The sequence below is a fragment of the Microcaecilia unicolor genome, chromosome 9 (genome assembly GCF_901765095.1).
Source record: "Microcaecilia unicolor chromosome 9, aMicUni1.1, whole genome shotgun sequence".
In the NCBI taxonomy this organism is placed as follows: Eukaryota; Metazoa; Chordata; class Amphibia; order Gymnophiona; family Siphonopidae; genus Microcaecilia; species Microcaecilia unicolor.
In genome coordinates this window covers 192,156,749-192,178,434 of record NC_044039.1, presented here as the reverse complement: position 1 = coordinate 192,178,434, position 21,686 = coordinate 192,156,749, and the positions used below count along the sequence as shown (strand labels likewise).

The following is a 21,686-nucleotide window of genomic DNA, read 5'->3' as shown; positions in this document are numbered from 1 at the left end:
TGAAAAGTAGAAGTGTGCATGGGGACATAATCGGGTCCCTATCCCAACTGTATTCTTTTCTGTCCTCTCACTAACTGCCCAGTTTTCTTTCCACTCCCTGTACCCAACCCACATTTAAAGATCTTATAAATCCAAACGCATCGCCGAGACAAAGTGAGCCTTGCGTGCTCCTTTTACTAAATGTGCCATCAACCCTCCCGCTTTAGCTCCGTGTTTATAAACTCTATACTTCCTGTAGACAAGAGACTGCCACTTGTTCATGTAGTAGGCTGTTCAGGGCTACTCTCATCGCCACTAAAGACTCATACGACACCAGATTGGGAAATCTAGTGTATCTCTGCTTTGCCACTTTAAGTTGACGCTCTGTCTATGATTCCCTGCGCAATACGACGGTAATGCCTGCTCACAAACGCTATGATCTCCCCCCTCAGAACCACTTTGGCTGAGGACCAGAAGAGACACGGATCATCTAAATAACAATTATTAAAAGTAAGGAACTCCTCCCATTTTGTCTGCAGATATTTGACAAATTCAGGTGATGAGAACAGGTATGCTAGGAAACGCCAGCCCGAAGACTGTTTAAAGTAGGCAGTCGCCTCTAGATCTATCCATATTAACGTATGGTCTGAGATCTCCTTGGGCCTGATTACTGCATCTAAGACTTGGGAAAACAGACTGCGATAATAAGATGTAGTCCAATCGCGCCTGCGTGCCCTAGATGTGTACGTAGAGTCTCTCTCACCTATGTGTAGAAGCCTCCACGGTTCTACCATACCTAACTTCTGTCGGAGGGACTCTAGGATAGATGTGCTAGAGAAGGGTTGTGATTGTGTAGCCCCTGACCTATCCAATTCTGGGTCAAGCACCTGATTCATATCTCCCGCCAGAATGATCGGAATGTCAGTATATTGTTGACAGCTAGCAAAGAGGTGATGATAAAATCTTTTGTCAGGGGTGGCTGGTACATAAACCTCTACTATCAACATCTCCCTACCTTCCAAGTTAACTTTTATTCCCACATATCTCCCATCCCCATCTTTAAACAGCTTTGCGTGACACATTAAAGACTTGTGAATCAAAATTGCCACTCCACTCCTTCTACTTGTTGCCTGAGAACAGAACACCTCCCCCACCCACTGACACTTTAATTTTTCATATTCCTCCATAGAGAGCCGAGTCTACTAGAGGCATACAATATGCGACCCATGTCACTTAAGAGCTGACACAATTTTTGCCCTCTTGACCGGTGAGGTTATCCCACATACGTTCCATGAGACCAGACGCATGCCCTAAGTGCCTAGCCACGACCCCCAACAATTGGTCCATAGCAGCATTATTTGCTCATTCTCCCCCTGGGTGCCCAGCCTCACCCTGAAGGAGTTGCCAACACAGCACATCGCAACATTCCATTCCCAAGCCCAGCACATGTACAAAACCAAACCCTTTACCCCTCCCTCGCCTACCTGTTCCCAACCAGAACCCCCCCTTCCCTTCTGCTCACCACCCCAAACAACCCACCCCAGCACCCCACCCATCTAAACAACCACCCCAACTTTCAAAAAAATCCAAGTCAATGCTTGAGGCCCCCATGCCCCTCTATGCATTGACAGATTCATTTATAACCATAAGTATGCATGCAACATTACACAATCAGCAAACCCCTCTGCCTGTAAAGTCCAAAGAATCCATATGAAGACACTCCTCAATCGCCCGATTTCTCTGTGCCATTGGTTCCTGGAGCTTTCTCAAGTCCCGATACAAATTCTTTGGCCGCTACCACTGAATCAAATGAATTCCGATGGCTGTCATGTCTAACCTTTAGCACCGCCGGGTAAAGCAACATAAATTTTGCTTGGAGGTCCATCAGGAGATGGCATAACGGAGTGAACTGATGCCTGTGATCCTCTGCTTGCGCCGAGTAGTCCTGCAAGATTCGTATGAGGTGCCTCAGCGTGAAGACACGTCTCACCCTCTCATTGCATCATGTGATCTCCCTTGAGGGATCTTTAAATACTGCTGAATTGTTGCCATAGGTGTGTTGGCTGAGGGCAAGTGGGAGGTGTAAGAGAGATGAGAGGCAGACTGGCTGCAGGCCTCAATGGAGGCGTAGCCATCATTTACAAACACCTTTTCAATCGCTTAAGAAACCTATATCCATTGAAGTTTTCACTGTTTAATTTTTTGCCACTTTAGCCTCCCTGAACAGCTGAGCTGCCAACCGCCTATGTCTCAGGTATGGCATTAGTGTAAAGGCAATTTACTGTGAAATCTAAAGATCACGCCCAACCTTGACAGGTTTCTGGAGGAAAGGTCCATTGTCTGCTATTGAGATAAACATAAAGCCACTGCTTACCCCAGGATTGATAGCATTGGATTCTGCCAGGTACGCCCCTGTTGGAAACAGGATTCTGGGCTAGATGGACTATTGGTCTGACAATATGGCTATTCTTATGTGCTAGTCCCCAAAAACATGGTGACAATACAACATTACATGGTCATATTACAAAGGCTAACAAAGATAAGAGCTGGCAAAAAATTTTTAAGATTACCTTAAAATGAAATAGGGGTAGAAAGTACCTTATCAAGAAAAAGAGATGAAGCCATTGTATTTACATATCCTTTCATAAGTCAATACTGCATTTTAAACAATCATTTTTGAACTCTGTATATGATACACAAATATTATATTCAGAAGCCAGTCAAAGTGTTCTGTGTCCAGTTTCCAGTAGCATGCTCTCCAGTAGAACTCTGATATTATTCTCCAGATATGGCTGATGCAGCCATGCAGACAGATAAACCATCATCAGATCCTGGTCTGTGTTGTGTGCTAGTTCTTGCATTATGATCTCTTTCAGAAGCCATTCCTGTTTGTACATTTCAGACATCTTCAGAGAAATTTCATCTAAGGTTAAAAAAAGAAAGCTGTATTATGTATGGGGCAGCCGAATGATTCCCTGCTCCCTTCTAGCACATAAGGTATGAACCATTTGTCCCAGCTGTTTGCCTGAGCCACCAAGCTGTCTTCTGCTGGGCATGGCTCGTCATCTCATATGCTAGAGAAGCAGGACAAGCATGCATGCTGGGTATATGAGTACCATCAATGTCTACCCCCAGTGTAAGGTTGACAAAAATAAAATACAGCCTGCTGAAAATATAATCCCCTCTATAGCTCAGAAGGAAGTTGTTGGGAGGTTTTTTAATTAAAGGATTTTTTTTTCAGAGCCTGTTTCTGTTCATACCTGTGGCATCCTAGCACCAACTAGAAGCCCCTGTTAACAACTCTAGGGCGAAACAAAAAACAGATGGAGAAAAAAAGACCTTTGATTTTTTTTTTTTTTGATTAGGGTCCACAAGATCCTTTGTCCAGCCTTCATTTTAACCTGGCTGAAGTTTCTGTAAGCAAACTTGTGAGGATAAATTAGGAGGATGATAAAGAAAATCCTTTACCTTTGCTTTGAACACTTTTGGATGCAAGTTTCCAGCTAAAGTATGCCCATAGGCATTTTACTAGTTATATGATTTTTGTGCAATGGAAACAGTATATGCTGAGCAGGTATACTGAAATTAACCCTTTCACGTATGTAACTGTGCTGGCTACGTGAGTGTACAGCACTATAACAATCCATACATATCAAAGCAACACTATTTCAAGTAAAAGACATGCCATCCTGTGTTCCTTCCAGCTGCATACCAGGTCACATGTACCTGGTAGGATCCCAAAACATAGCAAAAGTCCATGCTAATTCCCCCACACAATTGGGCCACCGACCGCCTATGCTCAGGGCAGAAATGGCTACTATCCAAGAGTAACATCAAAGCTTGTCTCACATTTGCAATACACATCTGAATGATCCCCAGGCCTTGTGGGATAATGCTCTATGGACAGGAGTCAAAAGTGGAACTCTGTAGACAACACAGGTTCCATTACTGTATCAGTATTGGGGCAGCCAGAAGTAGCTAGACTGAATACAGTCCTAAAAATAAAGTAAATGAGTACAAATACTTTGTTTCTACCTTGAAAAGGCATACAGTACTACAGTTTTAATTTCTGCTACTGGCTGTGGAGTGCAGGAATACCTTAGCAGTTAGAGAAACGGGCTGAGAATCAAGAAAGCTTGGGTTTAAGTTCCACTTAGGCTCCAAATGACCTTGCAAGTCACTTTGAACTTCCTCAGGTACAACCAGATTATAAGCCCTTTGGAGACAGGGCAAACTCTACTATACCTAACGGACTTTGAGCTACTACTGAGCTAAATCTAAACAAGTAAATAAAAGGTAAAATAAGTGGCCCTGGTCTCATGCGTGTCCACAAAATCTAACCTTCAACTTTAAATTCCGCAAGCCCTAGGTAACCAAGATGGTGGCTGTATTGGTGAGCCCAGCAAGATGGCAGCAGGATAAAGACAGAACTTCTTCAGGCTACATTTGTCTATTTCTTCTTCCCAGGCTCAACTAGTGCTTTGAACCGCATGGCCCTAATTTTTATTTTATTTATATTTGTACTCCGCGCTTTCCCACTCATGGCAGGCTCAATGCGGCTTACATGGGGCAATGGAGGGTTAAGTGACTTGCCCAGAGTCACAAGGAGCTGCCTGTGCCTGAAGTGGGAATCGAACTCAGTTCCTCAGGACCAAAGTCCACCACCCTAACCACTAGGCCACTCCTCCACTTTTCCTACTATTTGAGATTCTACATGGAATGTTGCTATTCCACTAGCAACATTCCATGTAGAAGTCAGCCCTTGCAGATCACCAATGTGGCCGCGCAGGCTTCTGCTTCTGTGAGTCTGACGTCCTGCACATACGTGCAGGACGTCAGACTCACAGAAACAGAAGCCTGCGCAGCCTTCTACATGGAATGTTGCTAGTGGAATATGTAGAATCTCCAATAGTAGCAACATTCCATGTAGAATCTCCAATAGTATCTATTTTATTTTGGTTACATTTGTACCCTGCGCTTTCCCACTCATGGCAGGCTCAATGCGGCTTACATGGGACAATGGAGGGTTAAGTGACTTACAAGCAGCTGCCTGTGCCTGAAGTGGGAATTGAACTCAGTTCCCCAGGACCAAAGTCCACCACCCTAACCACTAGGCCACTCCTCCACTCATGAGTCCTGCGTTATCAAAGGGCAAATCTGGAGGAGGTGGCTGACAACATTTGAAGCATTCCTGTTGACCTGGGAAGAAAGGAAGAGGGAGAGGATTGAGAGTGGAGGAAGGCTACATGAGAGGAAAAATAGGAGTGGAACTGGGAGGCAGGACAGAGACTGGGTGGAGGAAGAACAGCAGTTGTGGTCAAATAGGATGACAAGGGAAAAAAGTGAGAAGAGTGTAGTAGAGGCACATGAATCATAAAAAAGAGACATCTTTAGGAAGGGAAAAAAGCTGTACTGTGAGGAGGGCAGAGCATAGTACTACTACTACTTAGCATAGTACAACAGTACTAAAGCAGCTTTTACACATAAAATATAAAACATTAGTTAAAAAAAAAGTATATGCCTCAGATCTGCTCAGTATAGATGAGTAGATGTGGAGTGGAGTGGGGTGGGGTGGGAGTCTGGAAATTGCCATGCAGGTATCGCTATTTTGTGCAGGTAGATGCTACCAAAAAAAGAAGTGATGGAAACAAAGATATCAATCTTGGTGACAACCACTTACAGATAAGGCCCATTGCACAAAAAAGTGATATCTTGTTATTTATGTGTCCCAGAACTGAGCAACATCCTACTTCCTTCTCTTCTAGATGTTTTATTCCCTCTACTATCCTTGCCCTTCAACTCACCCTCCCCTCGTTCCTTTTCTTCTGTAGTGCAATGCTCATATCCTCCCCCTCCCTTCTTCTTTCCTTCCCCAATCCAAATTTGTTCTCTTTCCCTTCCCTTACACTGTACCACTGGTGCTGCAAAATTTTAACAACACTAAGCATCCATGAATGAAGTGCTTCCTGCAAGCTTAACTAGAAATTTCACATCCTGGAACAGTGGCTGGTTTGCTACCCATGCTCTGTTTCATAGTGATATCTTAGGGTTCTGCCATCACCGGTAGACTGCCTCAGTTATATGGATTTCAGCAGAATGCTGGCTGCTAATACAGGACTCTTGTAACAGATGGTGCCCTATTATCTTGCATATCTTAGTTTTTATTGCTATAATTTGAGGGATTTTATCTCAGAGCTGCTGACATTTGATTAATATTTACATTTATTTTAATGGTGTAGAACTCTTCAGTTCAATTCCCTTTTACACAGATCATAAAATAATGCAATTAATATTTCACTGTTAAGGTGAAACAAATGCAAGCATTATCACAGACCTCGCTTGGTACCAAGTCTACTGATAAAGAGAGAAGTAGGTTACAAGCTAGGGTTCAAATTCTGCTTCTCCCACTTACAAAAACTGGGAAATGAAGTTTAGTGTGGACATGTACCAAGTCATGCATGTAAGAAAGACCAACCCAAACTGCAGCTACACAATGCAAACTTCCATATTAGGAATCACCACCTGGGAAAAAGATCGTAACATGGTACTAAGCCACGCAGATTACTGCAATGGAATTATTTTATTTATTTCTGTTACATTTGTACCCCGCGCTTTCCCACTCATGGCAGGCTCAATGCGGCAATCTATGCGGGATGCTAGGATCAAATCATAAAGAAACTCCAGACTGCCCAAAACACAGCAGCCAGGCTTATATTTGGAAAAACATGTTTTGATAGCGCCAAACCACTCAGAGAAAAATTTCACTGGCTACCAATCAAAAAACGCATCACTTTCAAAATCTACACGACTGTTCATAAAATTATTTACGGCGAGGCACCGGGATACATGACAGAACTCATCGACCTGCCAACAAAGAACCACCACAAAATCTGCACGATCATACCTAAACCTCCACTACCCAAGCAGCAAAGGACTCAAATACAAATCCACCTATGCAACCAGCTTTTCCTACCTAAGCGCACAACTATGGAATGCATTGCCAAAAGCAGTAAAAACTACGCTCGACCACCTAGATTTTTGGAAAGCACTAAAGACAGACCTGTTCAGAAGAGCATACCCCACCGACCCAACATAAAAATACATGGTCACTTGCGACACAATATAACCAAAGACCGTAATGGACATTACCTGACTCTTCTTCCCCATCTCCCCCTCTAAGTTCCCCCCAACTGTTCCTACCATACATGTACCTCATTATACTACAATATCACTTTGTATTCATTCATATCATGTTTGTTCATGCCGCTAACAGTTATATGTAAGCCACATTGAACCTGCAAAAGGTGGGAAAATGTGGGATACAAATGTAACAAATAATAATAATCTACGCATCATCGTGGACAATATGTCAAAATCCTCTGTTCCCTGTATGGCAGTAGCCAAGAAACTAACTACAATGTTAAAAACTATTAGGAAAGGAATTGAGAATAAAAACAGAGAATATCATAATTGGAGCCCAACCAAAACCAGGATCTGTGACTGAAATTGACTGCTTGGTTTCAGGTGAAGACTAAACTGGCCCCGCCCTCCACACAATCATAAAGTGCCCCAATCCTGAACCCAACCCTTGATAGCAACCCCCATTGGCAGCAGTCCCCTCTTGGGTTTACCATGTCATTAGTAGGTAAGGGGTATAGGAGCAATCTCCACTAACTCCTGCGCATGGCCAGCTCCTCCTTCAAAATGGCTTCCAAGACCTCTGCAGCCAATTTGAAGCAGGAGCTGACCGTGCACAGGAGCAAGTTAGAATCATTCATGTGCCCACTACCCACTAATAACATGGTAGGCGCATGAGGGAGGCTGCTGCGATGGGGACTGGTGGTTGGGTGGGTGCGTCAGAGAGGTGGACTGCTGCTGGCGGATGGGTATGGGAGGGGAGCTTCACACAGCTTTGATTCCAGCTGAAAATGCACAGGCTGGATTTTGGGCTGGGTTTGGTGCTGAAACCAAAATGTGGACAGCCTCTAATCTCAATGTTTCTGGTATTGTTCCATGGTGGACTGCACCATGAGTATTATGTGCAATTCTAGTTACTGCATCTCAAAAAAGATATAGCTGAATTAAAAAACGTTAGAGAGAAGGGCAATCAAAATAATAAAGGTGTGAGGAAAGGCTAAAGAGGTTAGAGCACTTTAGTTTGGAGAAGAGGCAGCTAAGGGAAAATATGATAGGTTTATAAAATTATGAGATAGTGGAATAGGTAAGTGTGAATCGGTAATTTACTGTTTTAAAAAGTACACGGTATGCAATGGAGTTACTACGTACTACATTTAAAACAAAATCAGAAAAAAATACTTTTTTACTTCTAAGCTCTGGAAATTCACCAATGGAGAATGTTTTTTTTCCATATCATTTTATTGATAACACTGAACATATCATATCAAATAATGCGAACAATACATATAAAAATGTCATCAAGGTTATACATTTTCTCCCTCCTCCCCCCCCTCCCCACCCTCATTCCTCTACAAGTTCTATTAACAATTCAATATCCTGCTTCTCACAACGGGTGTCAGGGTATCCCAGAACGGGAGCCAGGTTTTACAGAACTGGTCTCCCTTCTTTGAAGCTAAGTCTCCCACTTTTTTTTTTTCCAGCATACAGCATTGCATCATAGCACCACGCCATTGCGGTGTTTCGGGTGGGTCTGGTTGTAACCATAGTTGTAATATGGTGCGTTTGCCCATCAAGATTACTCTTTTCAAGAATTCTTTAAGTCTCTCTGGTGACTTGCCGCAAATTTTATAGACATCAAATAATTGTCCCGGTGTTGGCTGCCAATGTATGTTCCACATTTGCAATACTTGATGTCCAAGTTTTATCCAGAAGGGCTTTACCCTTGGGCAGTACCAGAACATATGTCCCAAAGATGCCCCCACTGTTCCACATTTTGGGCAGTCATCTGTTGCTCTCAAAGTCGCCTTGTAGGCCCTGTGTGGTGATATATACAATCTCATGAGAAATTTGTAATGCATTTCCTGCCAGGTTACATTCTCCGTCACACTGTATACACCCTTTAAGCTCAGTTTTATCTGTTCTGGATCCGGTTTCCATCGGAGCTCCTGATGCCATTGTTGTGACACCTGCGCGTAGTCAAGTGTTTCCTGTAACTCTCTTAAATGGCGGTGAAAGTATTTGAGTGGCACTTTTAATTGTGCTTCTAGGCCCAGCATCTCACTCATTGATTCCCATGTTTGTTGGGTAAGAGCCATAGCCGGCAACGTTCGTATATAATGTTTAAGTTGCAAATATTGAAAATAGTCTTTTTGTTTAAGTCCAAATTCTGTACACAGGGCCTGAAATGTTTTAATAACCCCTGTCTCCGACACTACTTGGAATAGATATTTAATACCACACATCTCCCATTTCCTAAACAACGCAGAGTTTCCTCCCTCCGGGAATGCTGAGTTACCTTTAATGGGTAGTAATGGGGACACCGTACTATTCCATTTGTTTCTTTTACTCAACCATTTCCATGTTTTCCGCAAGGGGTTCAATAGAAATCTATATGGGCCCAGGTTTGGGAGTTCCCCTGGAGGGGCATGTAGCCAATAAGCAAATCCCATTGGGGCCATCAGCAAGGTTTCCACTTTCGTACAGGAGAAAAACTCTCTGGAACGAAACCAATCTGATAAATGTCTCAGGTTACAAGCAATTGAAATAAGTTTTAAATTAAGCAGCCCTAGCCCTCCTTTTAGGCAAGGTCTCATAAGTTTATGTAACCCAATACGTGCGCGTTTTCCTTGCCACAGAAATGTTGTAAGGGTTTTTTTAAGCCACCTCTCCTCTTTATATCCCAATATAGCAGGGATCATCTGGAAAGTATATGTCCATTTGGGAAAAACAAACATGTTGTACATGGTGATTCTTCCCCTGAAAGACAAAGGTAGGCCCTGCCACCCCTGTAGAGCCCCCCTTGTATGCCTCATTAAGGGGTCTATATTTTCCTTATACAACTTTGTCAGATCCCTTGGTACCTTGACCCCTAGGTACTTAAGGGAGCCCCGGGCCCACTGAAAGGGAAAGGGACCTTCCCACTCCTCTTGCACTGTTTCTTGTACTGAAAGGGCCAGTGATTTTTGCAAGTTTAATTGCAATCCTGAGTAAAACCCAAATTCGTCTATGACTTCTAGTAGGCGTTGGATTGAAGTTTTTGGTTGAGTAAGTGTGAGAAGCATATCATCAGCAAAAGCCAGGGTTTTAATTAGTGTCCCGTGAAGCGTAACTCCCTGTATGTCTGGGTCCAAAAGCATAGTACGCAATAACGGTTCTAAATATATGAGGAACAGCAAAGGGGATAGTGGACATCCTTGTCTGGTAACCCGCTCCACTCCAAATGGCTTAGACCTGGTACCATTTATTAATAGTTGTGCTGTGGTGTTTTTGTACAGTGTTTTTGTGGCCTTTAAAAACCAGCCATCTAAGCCCGTATATTCAAGTACTTGGAACATATAGTCCCAGTTAACTTTGTCAAATGCTTTGGCTGCATCTAGGCTAACCAATATGAGGGGATCCCCTGTAGCTTGCCCATATGCCACTGCCAATAGGGCTTTCCGTACCTGCTGAACTGCTTGACGGCCCTTAACAAACCCCACCTGGTGTTCTCCAATTAATACTGGCAAGTGGTGCATCAGTCTATTTGCTAAAATTCGGGATAGAATCTTTACATCAACATTAATGAGGGAGATGGGCCTATAGGATTCTACTTGCTCTTTGGGTTTGCCTGGTTTAGGAATTAGGGTGATCAACGCCTCATTCTCTCTGGGTGAAAAGGCTCCCCTGGCAACCACTGCTTCTAAATAGTCAGTTAACGCTCCACATAGTTGTGGTGTTAGCATTTTGTAATACTCATTGGAGAAGCCGTCCAATCCTGGCGCCGACCCTATTTGTAAGTTTTTTATTACTTTGAGTACTTCTTGTGTTTGTAGGGGTTTAGATAGTATTTGACTGGCTTCCTCTGGCAATCGTGGCATTTTTGCATCCTCTAAGTAATCTTTAGTCAGGGGGCCTTGGACCCTATTTTGGGAAGTATACATCTGTGTAAAATGCTCATGGAATGCGTTTACTATGTCCTGTAATTGATTAAACTTATCTCCCTTGGCATTTTCAATCAAAGGGATAAATCGCTGTGTAGTAGTTGCTTTTGCCGCCCTTGTCAATAATTTCCCAGACTTGTTCCCAAATCTTTGAAAATTCAGACGTCGCGCTATTAACTGTTTCTTTGTTTGTTCGTGTATCAGGGAGTTCAATGCTACTAAGGCTGCAGACATTGAGTCTCTATTAATTGTTGTTGGGTTACCCAAGTATTTCCTCTTGGCCTTTATATATGTTGTTTCTAGTTGTAATATTCCGGCTGCCAGGCGTTTTTTTCTAGCACACTGAAATGCTATTATTTCTCCCCTCATAACCGCCTTAGAGGCTTCCCAATATATTGTAGGGGAATCACATGAAATCAAGTTTGTATCTTCATATAATTGCCATTTTTCTTGCATGTGTTCTAACAATTGTTTATCTTGGTATAAATATGCAGGAAATCTCCATTTATTGCTTCCTCCACTACCCCCACCTATATTAATTTCCACCCATATCATGCTATGGTCCGATATTTCCATCGGGCCAATAGTGGCTTTCTGGACTTTAAAGAACCAGGGTTGTGAGATTAGTATGTAGTCAATTCTGGACCAGGAGGAATGTACTTTAGACTGATGTGTATAGTCTTTTGTTGTGGGGTGGAGGGTGCGCCACGGATCAATCAATTGGAGGTGTTTACAGAGCATTGGTATCCCCTTCCCCTTACCGGACCCGGGAATAGTTGTAGGTGAGGATCTATCTAGACTCGGGTCTAGTACTTGATTAAAATCTCCCGCCCATATCCAGGGGGCATCGCTGTACTGTAGTCCTAGTGTTATAAGGGACTGGAAGAAATTTGAGCTATAAGCATTTGGGGCATATATTGCACAGATGTAAAACTTTTGTCCTTGATAGTTTATTTGTAAGAGTACAAGTCGTCCCTCCGTGTCTCTATGGATTAGTTTTGTTGTGCAAGGTAATCCCTTACGAATAAGTATTGCTACCCCGCTCCTCCTATTTCCCGAAGAGGAGAAGTGGCTTTCACCCACCCATCGCTGACATAATTTTTTGTGTTCTGAGTCGGATAACTTTGTTTCCTGTAAGCATGCAATATCTATACCGTGTCTCTTTATCTGTGTCAGAATTTTATATCGTTTTACAGGTGATGTGACTCCTGAAACATTCCATGATAGTATCTTAAGACCAGTTCGACTAATCTTTCCTGTATTTCATTGAAACTATCATGGTTAGCATCAAAATATTCCTCCGGGAGCCCAGCCTCCCCCAGGGGATATGTGGTTCAACCTGTGGGAGATTTTTCATTATCCCAAACACTCCATTTGTGAGAACAAACATTGTTAAGAACTTCTTCGCTATTTTATAACATGACTCCACTCCTATCTCTTCCCTCCCATCCTTACCCACCCCCCTCCCTCCCTCCCTCCCTGTATCTAACCCCCTTATCCCCCCCTTTGCTCCCAGATTAACCCCGAGATGGAAAACCCCATCTAGGCAGAGTCACAACGTGCCGGTTCCCCACTCACCCCCAGGCCCAACAATGCAATAATAAACATATAAACTATGACCTCTATATAGAAAGTCTTTACAGTGCTGTTTGTCCCATCAAGACATTTCAATCAATTGCATAATGTGCTCACCACCATGTGCTCAGAACTGGTTCAAGCCGGTGCTTCCTGGCTTTTCAGCTCTTTGTTAATGTATTGCCGTGCTAAGTGTTCTGATGTAAATGATATCCACTTCCCGTTTTCCATAATTTTTAGAGTGGCAGGGTAAAGCAGCATGAACCTGGTATTTTGTTCAATCAAAGTGGTACACACCGGGTGAAATTTCCTTCTCCTTTCTTGTATGCTGGCTGAGTAGTCTTGAAATATGCGGATCTGGGCACCTGCGTAATTAAGCGAATCTCTTTTCTGACGGAATCCCTGTAGGATTTCTTCTTTGTGAATATAATTGTGAATTTTTATAATTACCACTCTAGGTTTAGCTCCATTTAGGCGTGGTTTCCCCAGCCTATGTGCTCTTTCGATACATAGTGGACCTCTGCTGTCCGAGATAGCAAATTCTTTAGAAATCCAATTTTCAAGCAGCGTGCCCAGATTTTTATCAGGAATTGTTTCAGGCAGACCCACCAGCCTAAGATTACATCGTCTGGCTCTGTTTTCTAGTTCATCCAACTTCTCCTCTTGGGCGGCCAGGCGTTTTTTTAGGTTGGAAAGTTCTGGCTCATGTTGTTGCCAAGTGTCTTCGATTTCAGAGACTCTCCTTTCCACCTCCGCGGTTCTGCTATTGATTTCTCCCAATCGGCTGTCCAGTTTCTCCAGCTTCCCCTCTAGTGTGAGGAATCGGGGCTCAAGCGCTGTGCCCACCGCCGCTACTAGTTGTGAGAGCTGTCTGGCGGTAAACTCAGCCTCGCCTCGCGGCGACGCGGCCGCCATCTTGGATTCACCGCTCATTACCAAGGTCTTTTCTTTTTCGTTTTTTGAGCTCTTCCTCGTGCTTCCAAGCGGCATGGGTACAAGAAATGGGTCCATGCACCTTCCACCACACTTTAACGGGACGAAATTAGTATATTTTGAGGTCAGTCAGTTTGTAGATCGCCGGGAGCGAGCGGGGTCCGCGGAGCAGCACCAAAACGTTGCTATCGCTCCAACTGCATCACGTGACTCCCCCCCAATGGAGAATGTTATAAAAGCTGGTAGTGTAGCTGGGCTTTAAAAAAAGGTTTGGACCAGCTCCCGGAGGAAAAGTTCATAAATCATTATGAAGGAGAAATCTGCTGCTGACAGGTGGCATGGAATCTTGCAACTTTTTTGGGATCCTGTCAGGTACCTGTAACCTGGATTGACCATGGTTGGAAATAGGATACTGGGCTTGATGAACTTTTGGTCTGATCTAATATTGCAATATCTTATATGTTATTTGTGATCTTGCCAGTCATCTTGCCCTCCAAGGTCTAGGGAATAACTTATATAGCTGAATATAACTTGCTGTGAGCTGATTTGGGGAAGGAGAGTAGTAAATTCAGACATGCAGTAGCTCCCACGCCCCTTTAAGCCAACTGTTATTCTCCATCATTGTTAAGTCTGATAGAACCCTAACCTGAAAGAGATTAAATTTTAGTAAGGCCTATAAAGTCCTACTGTATGGAAAAAATGATATTCACAAAGGATGCATCTCTTTTTAGAAGCTATTAGTATTAGTCCTTAAAACTGTGTGTGTCTATAAGGGCTTGACAAATCCTGTGTTCCAGGTATCTAGAAAATGTACTTTAGTGCCCTGGATTTTGCAAGTCCAATGTTTTATCCTGATTTGGCTGCAACTGAAGAAACAGCTCTTTTACAGTCTGTAGTGGTAGGTTTGAGCCATATGGTGCAGGATTTCTCATGCCAGTGAGATTTGAAATCATGAGACTAGTATGAGAGTTCCTGCTGGCTGGGTTAACGGAGGAAAGGGAGGAGGAAGAGGAGAACCTGTTGGGGATAGAGGGATGAGAGACTTGAGATGGGGGACTGACATAGGCGGTCGGTGGCCCAACTGTTTGGGGAGGCTAAAGGGGGCGGGATTAGGGGTGGGGCCAGGGGTGGAGCTTACATCTATAATTGTCTGACAACACAGAAAAAAAAGTTAAAATAAAATAGTTACAATTAATACCTTTTATTAAATTTAGATATTAGATATGTATCATATGTCAAAGAGTAAAGTGATTGTTCAAAGCATATACTAACCACAATCACAACCCCTTTTTTTTTTTTACATCCACTACTCTAGGCTATTACGATAGTGTACAGCGTGGATTGGATGATATTTTAGATAAAATGAAGAAAATGTAGTGTAATGTAGGCATTGATTAGTAATACCGCACTCTTGCTACTCATTATAATTCTAAATGACATAAGAGGACAACTTGTTTATCTAAAACTCTATAAACTTATACAAAAGGTAATTTGTTTTGTAACAGGTTCTTGTTGTGTCTTGCAAGGTGCAACTGTTAAAAGATGCTTGCTCACTTTGCATATATAAATATTTAAATTTAATATGTAAAGCCATAAATCAAAACATTGTATAGTGCTAGTAGCTGAAAATTGTTACTATAATATTTCAAAAGCTACCACTGAACAAAGATTAATTTATTTTCTACACAGTAAAACTTGTAGGTGAACCCTTTCACATGCAGTATGATTCACTAAAACTCGTTTGTATACTGGGAGCAGAGAATGAAAATTCACCTCATCAGCTTTCCAGAACTCTTCTTGTTTGAACCTTTTTAACCGATTCCTAAATTGTGGAACAATAAAATCCTGCCAGAAAACATTTTCTTTTAAATACACAAGTAAATAAAAATGTAAAACAGTCATATTTACAGCAATTTGTTCAGCCATTGCATTTGTACGTCTGGATTTCTTGTCAGCATGGTTCCACTTTAGAGCTAGCGTCAGGGCTAAAGCAACTACGTTTTGTTTTGGCATGTGGAATACTTATGCAATTTGCAGCAGTTTAAGCATTGCCACTGCACATTAACAGCTCTGTGACTGCTTTGCAGAAGGTCTGCAGTTACCTCCAAGTCTGCTCAACTCTTTGGCTCTGATTTCTTGAATCCTGCTTCTGTAACCATAGCATAGCCTCGTGCAGGGTCTGAAAGTGCTGAAAAGAAAGCAGATCGCCAGCTACCACTTCTAGCTGACCCCGCCTCCTCTGCTATAACTTCCTCTTTGGAGGTCAGCCGGAAGATGAGGCAGCAGCTGCTGTGTGGAGAATCAGGGTCCCGCGCAGCTTTGATTTACAATTACTACTGTACGAAAGGCAGAGATCGAAACAGGACACAGGGAAGGAAAACGTCTACAGCCTAAGGCAGGAGGTGGGGCTTGGGGGAAAGAGGGGCAATACAATACTAGGAAGAAAGCAGCAGGCATGGAAGGTCGGGCTGGGGAGGCTTAGCCTCCCCAAGCCTCTTATACCGGGCGCCTATGGGGACTGAGAAAGAAGAGACTCCATGAAGACAGAGTATAGAGGAATATGAGAGAGAGAAATAAACTAGGTAGGGAACCTCAGGCACAGCTATCAGGAATCACTGGCATGTTGCTGATAGCACACTTGGGGACTAGGGGGAGGGACCACTTTCTCTGCAAGTACTGTGCAGTGGCGCATTAACAGTTTGATTTATGAAGCTCTCTCTCTCATTGACACAGAATGGGAAAATAGCTTGATTAAATCAGATCCTAAAAGGAGAAGAGATAGACCTTGAACTTTGATGGGGATATTGGTTTCTAAATTTTTGAGCTTCCTACTAAATTCAAAGAAAATTTGTCAAGACCTAGAGCATGTAAAACTCAGTTACTTCCACCCTGCTGTGAAATTAAAAATTATTAAATTAAAATAGCATTCAGTCCACTTACAAAAATACGGAATTGGCCATGTATGAAAAAGAGGTGTTCTCTGAATATCTCCATGCTGATATGTTTGAAGATCACAGATTCCTTTAAATGTTGACGACAACTTTGCCATTTTCATCTGTATTTTTCCCTTAAAATGAAGAATTGAGATATTCAGGTATATTGTGGCTAGTGAAAAAAATATCATTCAATTAGCAAGGTTACAAACAAAGCCATTTATGAGTTAACTGAAAGTTGGAATCTGAAGTATTTAAAAAAAAAAAAAAATAAAAAAAAAGGTTTACACAACCAGATCTGCTGAGGGTGGGGCTGAGAGAGGGGAGGTATAAGGGGGTAAAAATATATACTCCTATGCTGTCAGAGGAAGATTGCAAGTGAGTGTCACAGATGGTTGCACAATGTTTAAGGAGATCAATAGATTGTGGTGCTCATTTTCAAAGCACATAGAGACTTACAGTTATATAGGAACCTAATGTAACTTTTTAAGTCTATGAGCTTTGAAAATGAGCTTCTGTATGTAATGATGTTGAAAAACAAAACTTGAAGAAAAAAAAAAAGTGTTTCATTTTCGGGTTAGTCAGTGATTCTTTTCCCTGGGATATTCATCACAGTTCTTCAAAAGCCACAAGGACATTGTTTCGGAATAATCTGAATATGCAAATCAGCTCAATTCTTAGATTAAATGTGTACAAATGTTTATGCATGTAGCCTGAAAATTATACTGGGTTGCGGCCTTGAGGGCTGAAGGTAAAATACCCCTGTCCTAGGCAAGGTCAGGGAGCTAAATGATAAGTCTGGACTTTCTGCTAGCCTCTGTCATTGGTTCTATAGTCATTACAGTATAAACATGATTTAGTGAACTACTATCAGCATAATCAAATGAAATTGGTGCTTACATCTGTATAAAATTATCTCTGTTATTTTCCATGATATAGCAGATGCCAGGCAAACCTATGTTATCTGGTTTCCTCCTTTTCTCTTGAAAAGGAGAGGAAAAGGGAGGTAATGGAGCAAAATTAAAAATATATTTTTTTTTTGTAAATGTTCACCTTTGCACTTCCTCTTCTTTAAGGCTTGTTCTTTTGGGAGGAGTTCTATTTGGAGGGGGGGGTGGTTTACAGTGGAGTGAAAAGGAAAATGCTAGTGAAGGTGAGGCTCCCGCAACATGTAACCATCAATCCCAATGCCTGCTGGTGATGTGACCAATGCAGCCTACAGCCATCAGGTATATAAACCAATTGCTATGGCACATGGCTGCATACCTATGGGCGCATGCCCAAAGGGGTGTGACCAAGGGGCATAACCTTTTGAAGCGGAATTTATCAAGGCATCTTCTCTCCTGGTTTTGTTACTCAACAGAATCAAGGATAACTCCTTATGGTTCTATTGATGTCCCATCAGTGGTTATCTAGGGTGGGGTAACTAAACTGTCCTTAGCTGTGAAACCTGGTATCGATCTATCTTATAAACAGCCCTTTCTGGGTACTCGGGTACTACCCTTGAATCCTTGTGGTAAAGTGACCAAACTTGGCAGTTTGTAGCCAAGATGGAAGCTAATTTATCAGATTGTTAGCACAGCTATATATGGGGGGGGGGGGGGGGGGGGGAAGAAAATTACAATTTGCTGATTTATAAATAATTTTGGTCATCAAAATAAGTTAGTAGAGGTGGATGCGAAGATAATCAAGGACTTGGACGTTTTGAGTACATAAGTAATGCCATACTGGGAAAAGACCAAGGGTCCATCGAGCCCAGCATCCTGTCCACGACAGCGGCCAATCCAGGCCAAGGGCACCTGGCAAGCTTCCCAAACGTACAAACATTCTATACATGTTATTCCTGGAATTTTGGATTTTTCCAAGTCCGTTTAGTAGCGGTTTATGGACTTGTCCTTTAGGAAACCGTCCAACCCCTTTTTAAACTCTGCTAAGCTAACCGCCTTCACCACTTTCTCCGGCAACGAATTCTCCGGCAGACTCATAGAACAGAACGAAGCTCGTTCTGTTCTCCGAGTCTGACGTCCTGCACATACAACGTGCAGGACGTCAGCATGCAACAGAACGAAGACTTTTTTGACTGCAGGACGAAGAGGACGTCGGCTGCCGGGGATTGGGGTCCCCCGCCAGCAAAACAGAAGGTAGGCGACGGCGGGGGAGGGTTCGCGGGGGGGGGGGGGGGGGGGGGGGTCGAGATGGCATGAGATTGTGAAAAGTGGCGGCGGGTTGGCAATGGGGGGGGGGGGGTCGGCGGTGCCGTGGGGGCTAAAATGTGCCCCCTCACCTCAGGCTCTGGACCCCCCTCCCACCGAAGTCTGGCTACGCCCCTGGTGCACACATTTTCATGCTTAGCGTGCAAAATAGTGCATGCAGATTACAGATTAGTGCCAGTTACACACATAATTAATTGTATAATTAGGTGCGAACTGACAACCAATAATTGGTCCTAATTTGCAGTTACATGCATAAGTGCATTTAGGCGCTATTCTGTAATGATAGTGCCTGTGAAAAGGGCAGGGCCATGCCAAGCACTTACTAAGCTTTTAGAATACTGTCAATTAACTGCTACATTTTGGTGTATTTATGTTTCCTATAGAGTTAGAGTAAACGCTCACGCTTGAGGATTTACGCTAGTATTCTATAATGGCAATTACGCACTTAATTGTCATTATAGAATTTGCGCTGTGCTTAGTGCGCGCACACTTTAGGTGACCTAGACAGAACTACCCCCATAATGTTGTATTTCCAGATCTTTCTCCTAAGACTCAGGAGTTCGGGGTAAGTTCCTTCAGCTGCGGCTTAGCGCCTTAATCTTGCCTTTCTCCTGGAATAGCCTAGAAGATATTTGGTTAAATATCAGGATAAAGAATGTGTTTCTTGACTCTGTTCATTTGGAATCACTAATTCAAGATTAAGAATCATGTTTATATCTGAGTTGTGACCATGCGGCTTCTCAATCCTCTCATAGCTGATGGATTTTTAAGGTATGTTTCTATTATGTAGACTTATAAACCACAGGGGCTCCTGATAGTGCTTTTCTTTCAGTTGCTGTTTTTTTTAGTTGGAGATTCTCCTCCGACTTCTGTTTATTAGTAACTGAGCTATTGTGAAGTTATATGTTTGGATAGAAATGATTTTGTTTTCTATTTCCTGGGTATCAGCTTCTTTTTCTGCTGTTTAGGCTCAATTGAATCTAATACATATTTTTCTATTTTCTTTAAATTAATAAATACTAAATTACAAAAAAGTCTGTGCTTTTTTTTTTTTAAGTTTTTGATCACATATACTAAATAATATTCTTTACCATGAATAATGGTATTCAAGTGCCTTTTTTTTTTTTTAAGAACAAAAACCTCCATGAAGTCCCACTGAACCTCTTTCCGCTTGGTGATTTGCATGCCTCAGTCTCTGCTACCAAAATTAAGGAAAAATGTTCTTTGATCTTAAGTAGGGTATCATTATAATGGTTGCCGCAAGCCCATATTTGGAATGGTTGCCATATTGCATCTATTTGGTCTTAAGGTGCAATGCTGTAAGTGTACATTGAAAAAAAAAAATCTATATGTACTTAGGGCCCAATGCACAAAGCTTATCGTGCTGTTAATGTTTGCATATGTTGTAGCATATTGGCATTGAAAGAATCAGCTGCATCTCTTGGCCAGCTGGAAGGCCAGAGATGCTAGGGGCTCACTTAAATGCAAAAAAACCCACTTCTTGCTAGTATGGGATTCTTATGCGAACCCTTGGTTCACATGGATGCAGTTTGTTCCTTAATACCCTATAGACACCACAGTTATTATTTTACTTTTTCAACTTGACAGCAGTTTACCGTGATGTTTGTCTAGTTCTCTATCCGCTCCTCCTCTTGATTTTGGGAGCGGGAGGGGTGATACAGTTTGGGGTTTTCCCCTGTGTTGGTTGGTTGCTGCTCGGAGGACAATAAGAACGCAGGTCCTCTGTGGCTGTAACTGATGTCGTTTTTTTGAGTTTGGGGGAAAGGGGGGAGGGTCTGGAGGTTTTTATTTGTGCATGGTAATTTTGGTTAGTTGTGGAAGTCTCATGAGGCTGCCGCTTGAAGTCTCAGCAGATATTTTGATGACGAAGCGGTAGCGAGCGGATCAATGGCTGCGGGCAGGAAAGAGTGGGAATCTTTCCTGCCCTGAAGAGACCACCAAGGTGCACTGAGGTATGTTCAGGGAGGGCACCCTGAGGCTTGGTGGTGGGGAAGGGAGGGAAGGCTTGCCTGCACTTTCATGGGAATGTCGTAGGACCCGAGTCCATCCCCACGGGATCCCCACTAACCCCGTTGCAGTGCAGCTATCTACTCCAGAGAGTCTAGGTTTAGCAAGCTAATTTTGCAGCTGCTTTGGAGCTGTCGAAGAGGAGGGAACTCAGGCAGGCAAAGGCTGCCTCCTTGTGCTCTCTACTTCTCCCCTCCTGACCTCCCGGTGTCCACCCTGAATCAAAAATCCCTGGTGGTCTAGCATACTGCCTCCTTACCTGCCCCCCCCCCCCCCCCCACTGATATTTAAAAAATTCCCCGGTGGTCCAGTGGACCCTGGCCCTTCCCTGAGGCAAAAGAACCCTGCTGGTCTAGTGACTGCCTCCTGACCCCCCAAGATCGTTTTAAAATTCCATGGTGTTCCAGTGGACTCCGACCCTCCCCAAGCGATAGAATCTTGGTGGTCCTGTGGACCGCTTCCTGACTCCCCTCTCACTGTAACCATCACTCCCTGGTGGTCTAGTGACCCCCACCCCCCTTCTCACACATCTCAAATACGCAAGAGCAACCTCCTCCCTCCTGCCTCAGCCCTCTCAAAATGGCAGCACCCACCCCCTGCCTGGTGCATCCTGGGATGCAATGGGAGCAGCTAAACACCATATAAGGATTTTTTTCTCTTATATGGTATTTAGCCACTCCCAGTGTATCTGCCACTTTGAGAGGGCTGGGTCCAGAGGCAAGAGGCGTTGCTCCTGCCCATCTGAGGTGTGGGGGTGGCTGGGGGGGTCACTAGACCACAAGGGAGTGATGGCTACAGCGAGAGGGGACCAGGAGGCGATCCACTGGGCCACCAGGGTTCTTCGCTTGGGGGCATCTGGGTGTGGGGTTCCACTGGACCACTATAGAATTTTAAAAAGATCTTGGAAGGGTCGGGAAGCGGACACTAGACCATCATGGAATTTTTTGAGTTGCACCAGGGGGAGGGGG

General features: G+C 43.3%; 1 protein-coding gene across 1 annotated transcript in view; it reads right to left on the bottom strand.

The window, feature by feature from the left end:
* Positions 1 to 2,386: 2,386 nt before the first annotated feature.
* CINP (cyclin dependent kinase 2 interacting protein) overlaps positions 2,387 to 21,686 on the bottom strand; it is a 33,348-nt gene continuing 14,048 nt past the window's right edge. The window contains exons 5-6 of the mRNA XM_030215272.1: positions 16,485 to 16,611; positions 2,387 to 2,902 (exon numbers count right to left, since the gene is read on the bottom strand). Coding sequence (XP_030071132.1) covers positions 2,700 to 2,902; positions 16,485 to 16,611 — 330 coding nt within the window. The 3' untranslated portion in view covers positions 2,387 to 2,699. The remainder of the gene's footprint in view (positions 2,903 to 16,484; positions 16,612 to 21,686) is intronic.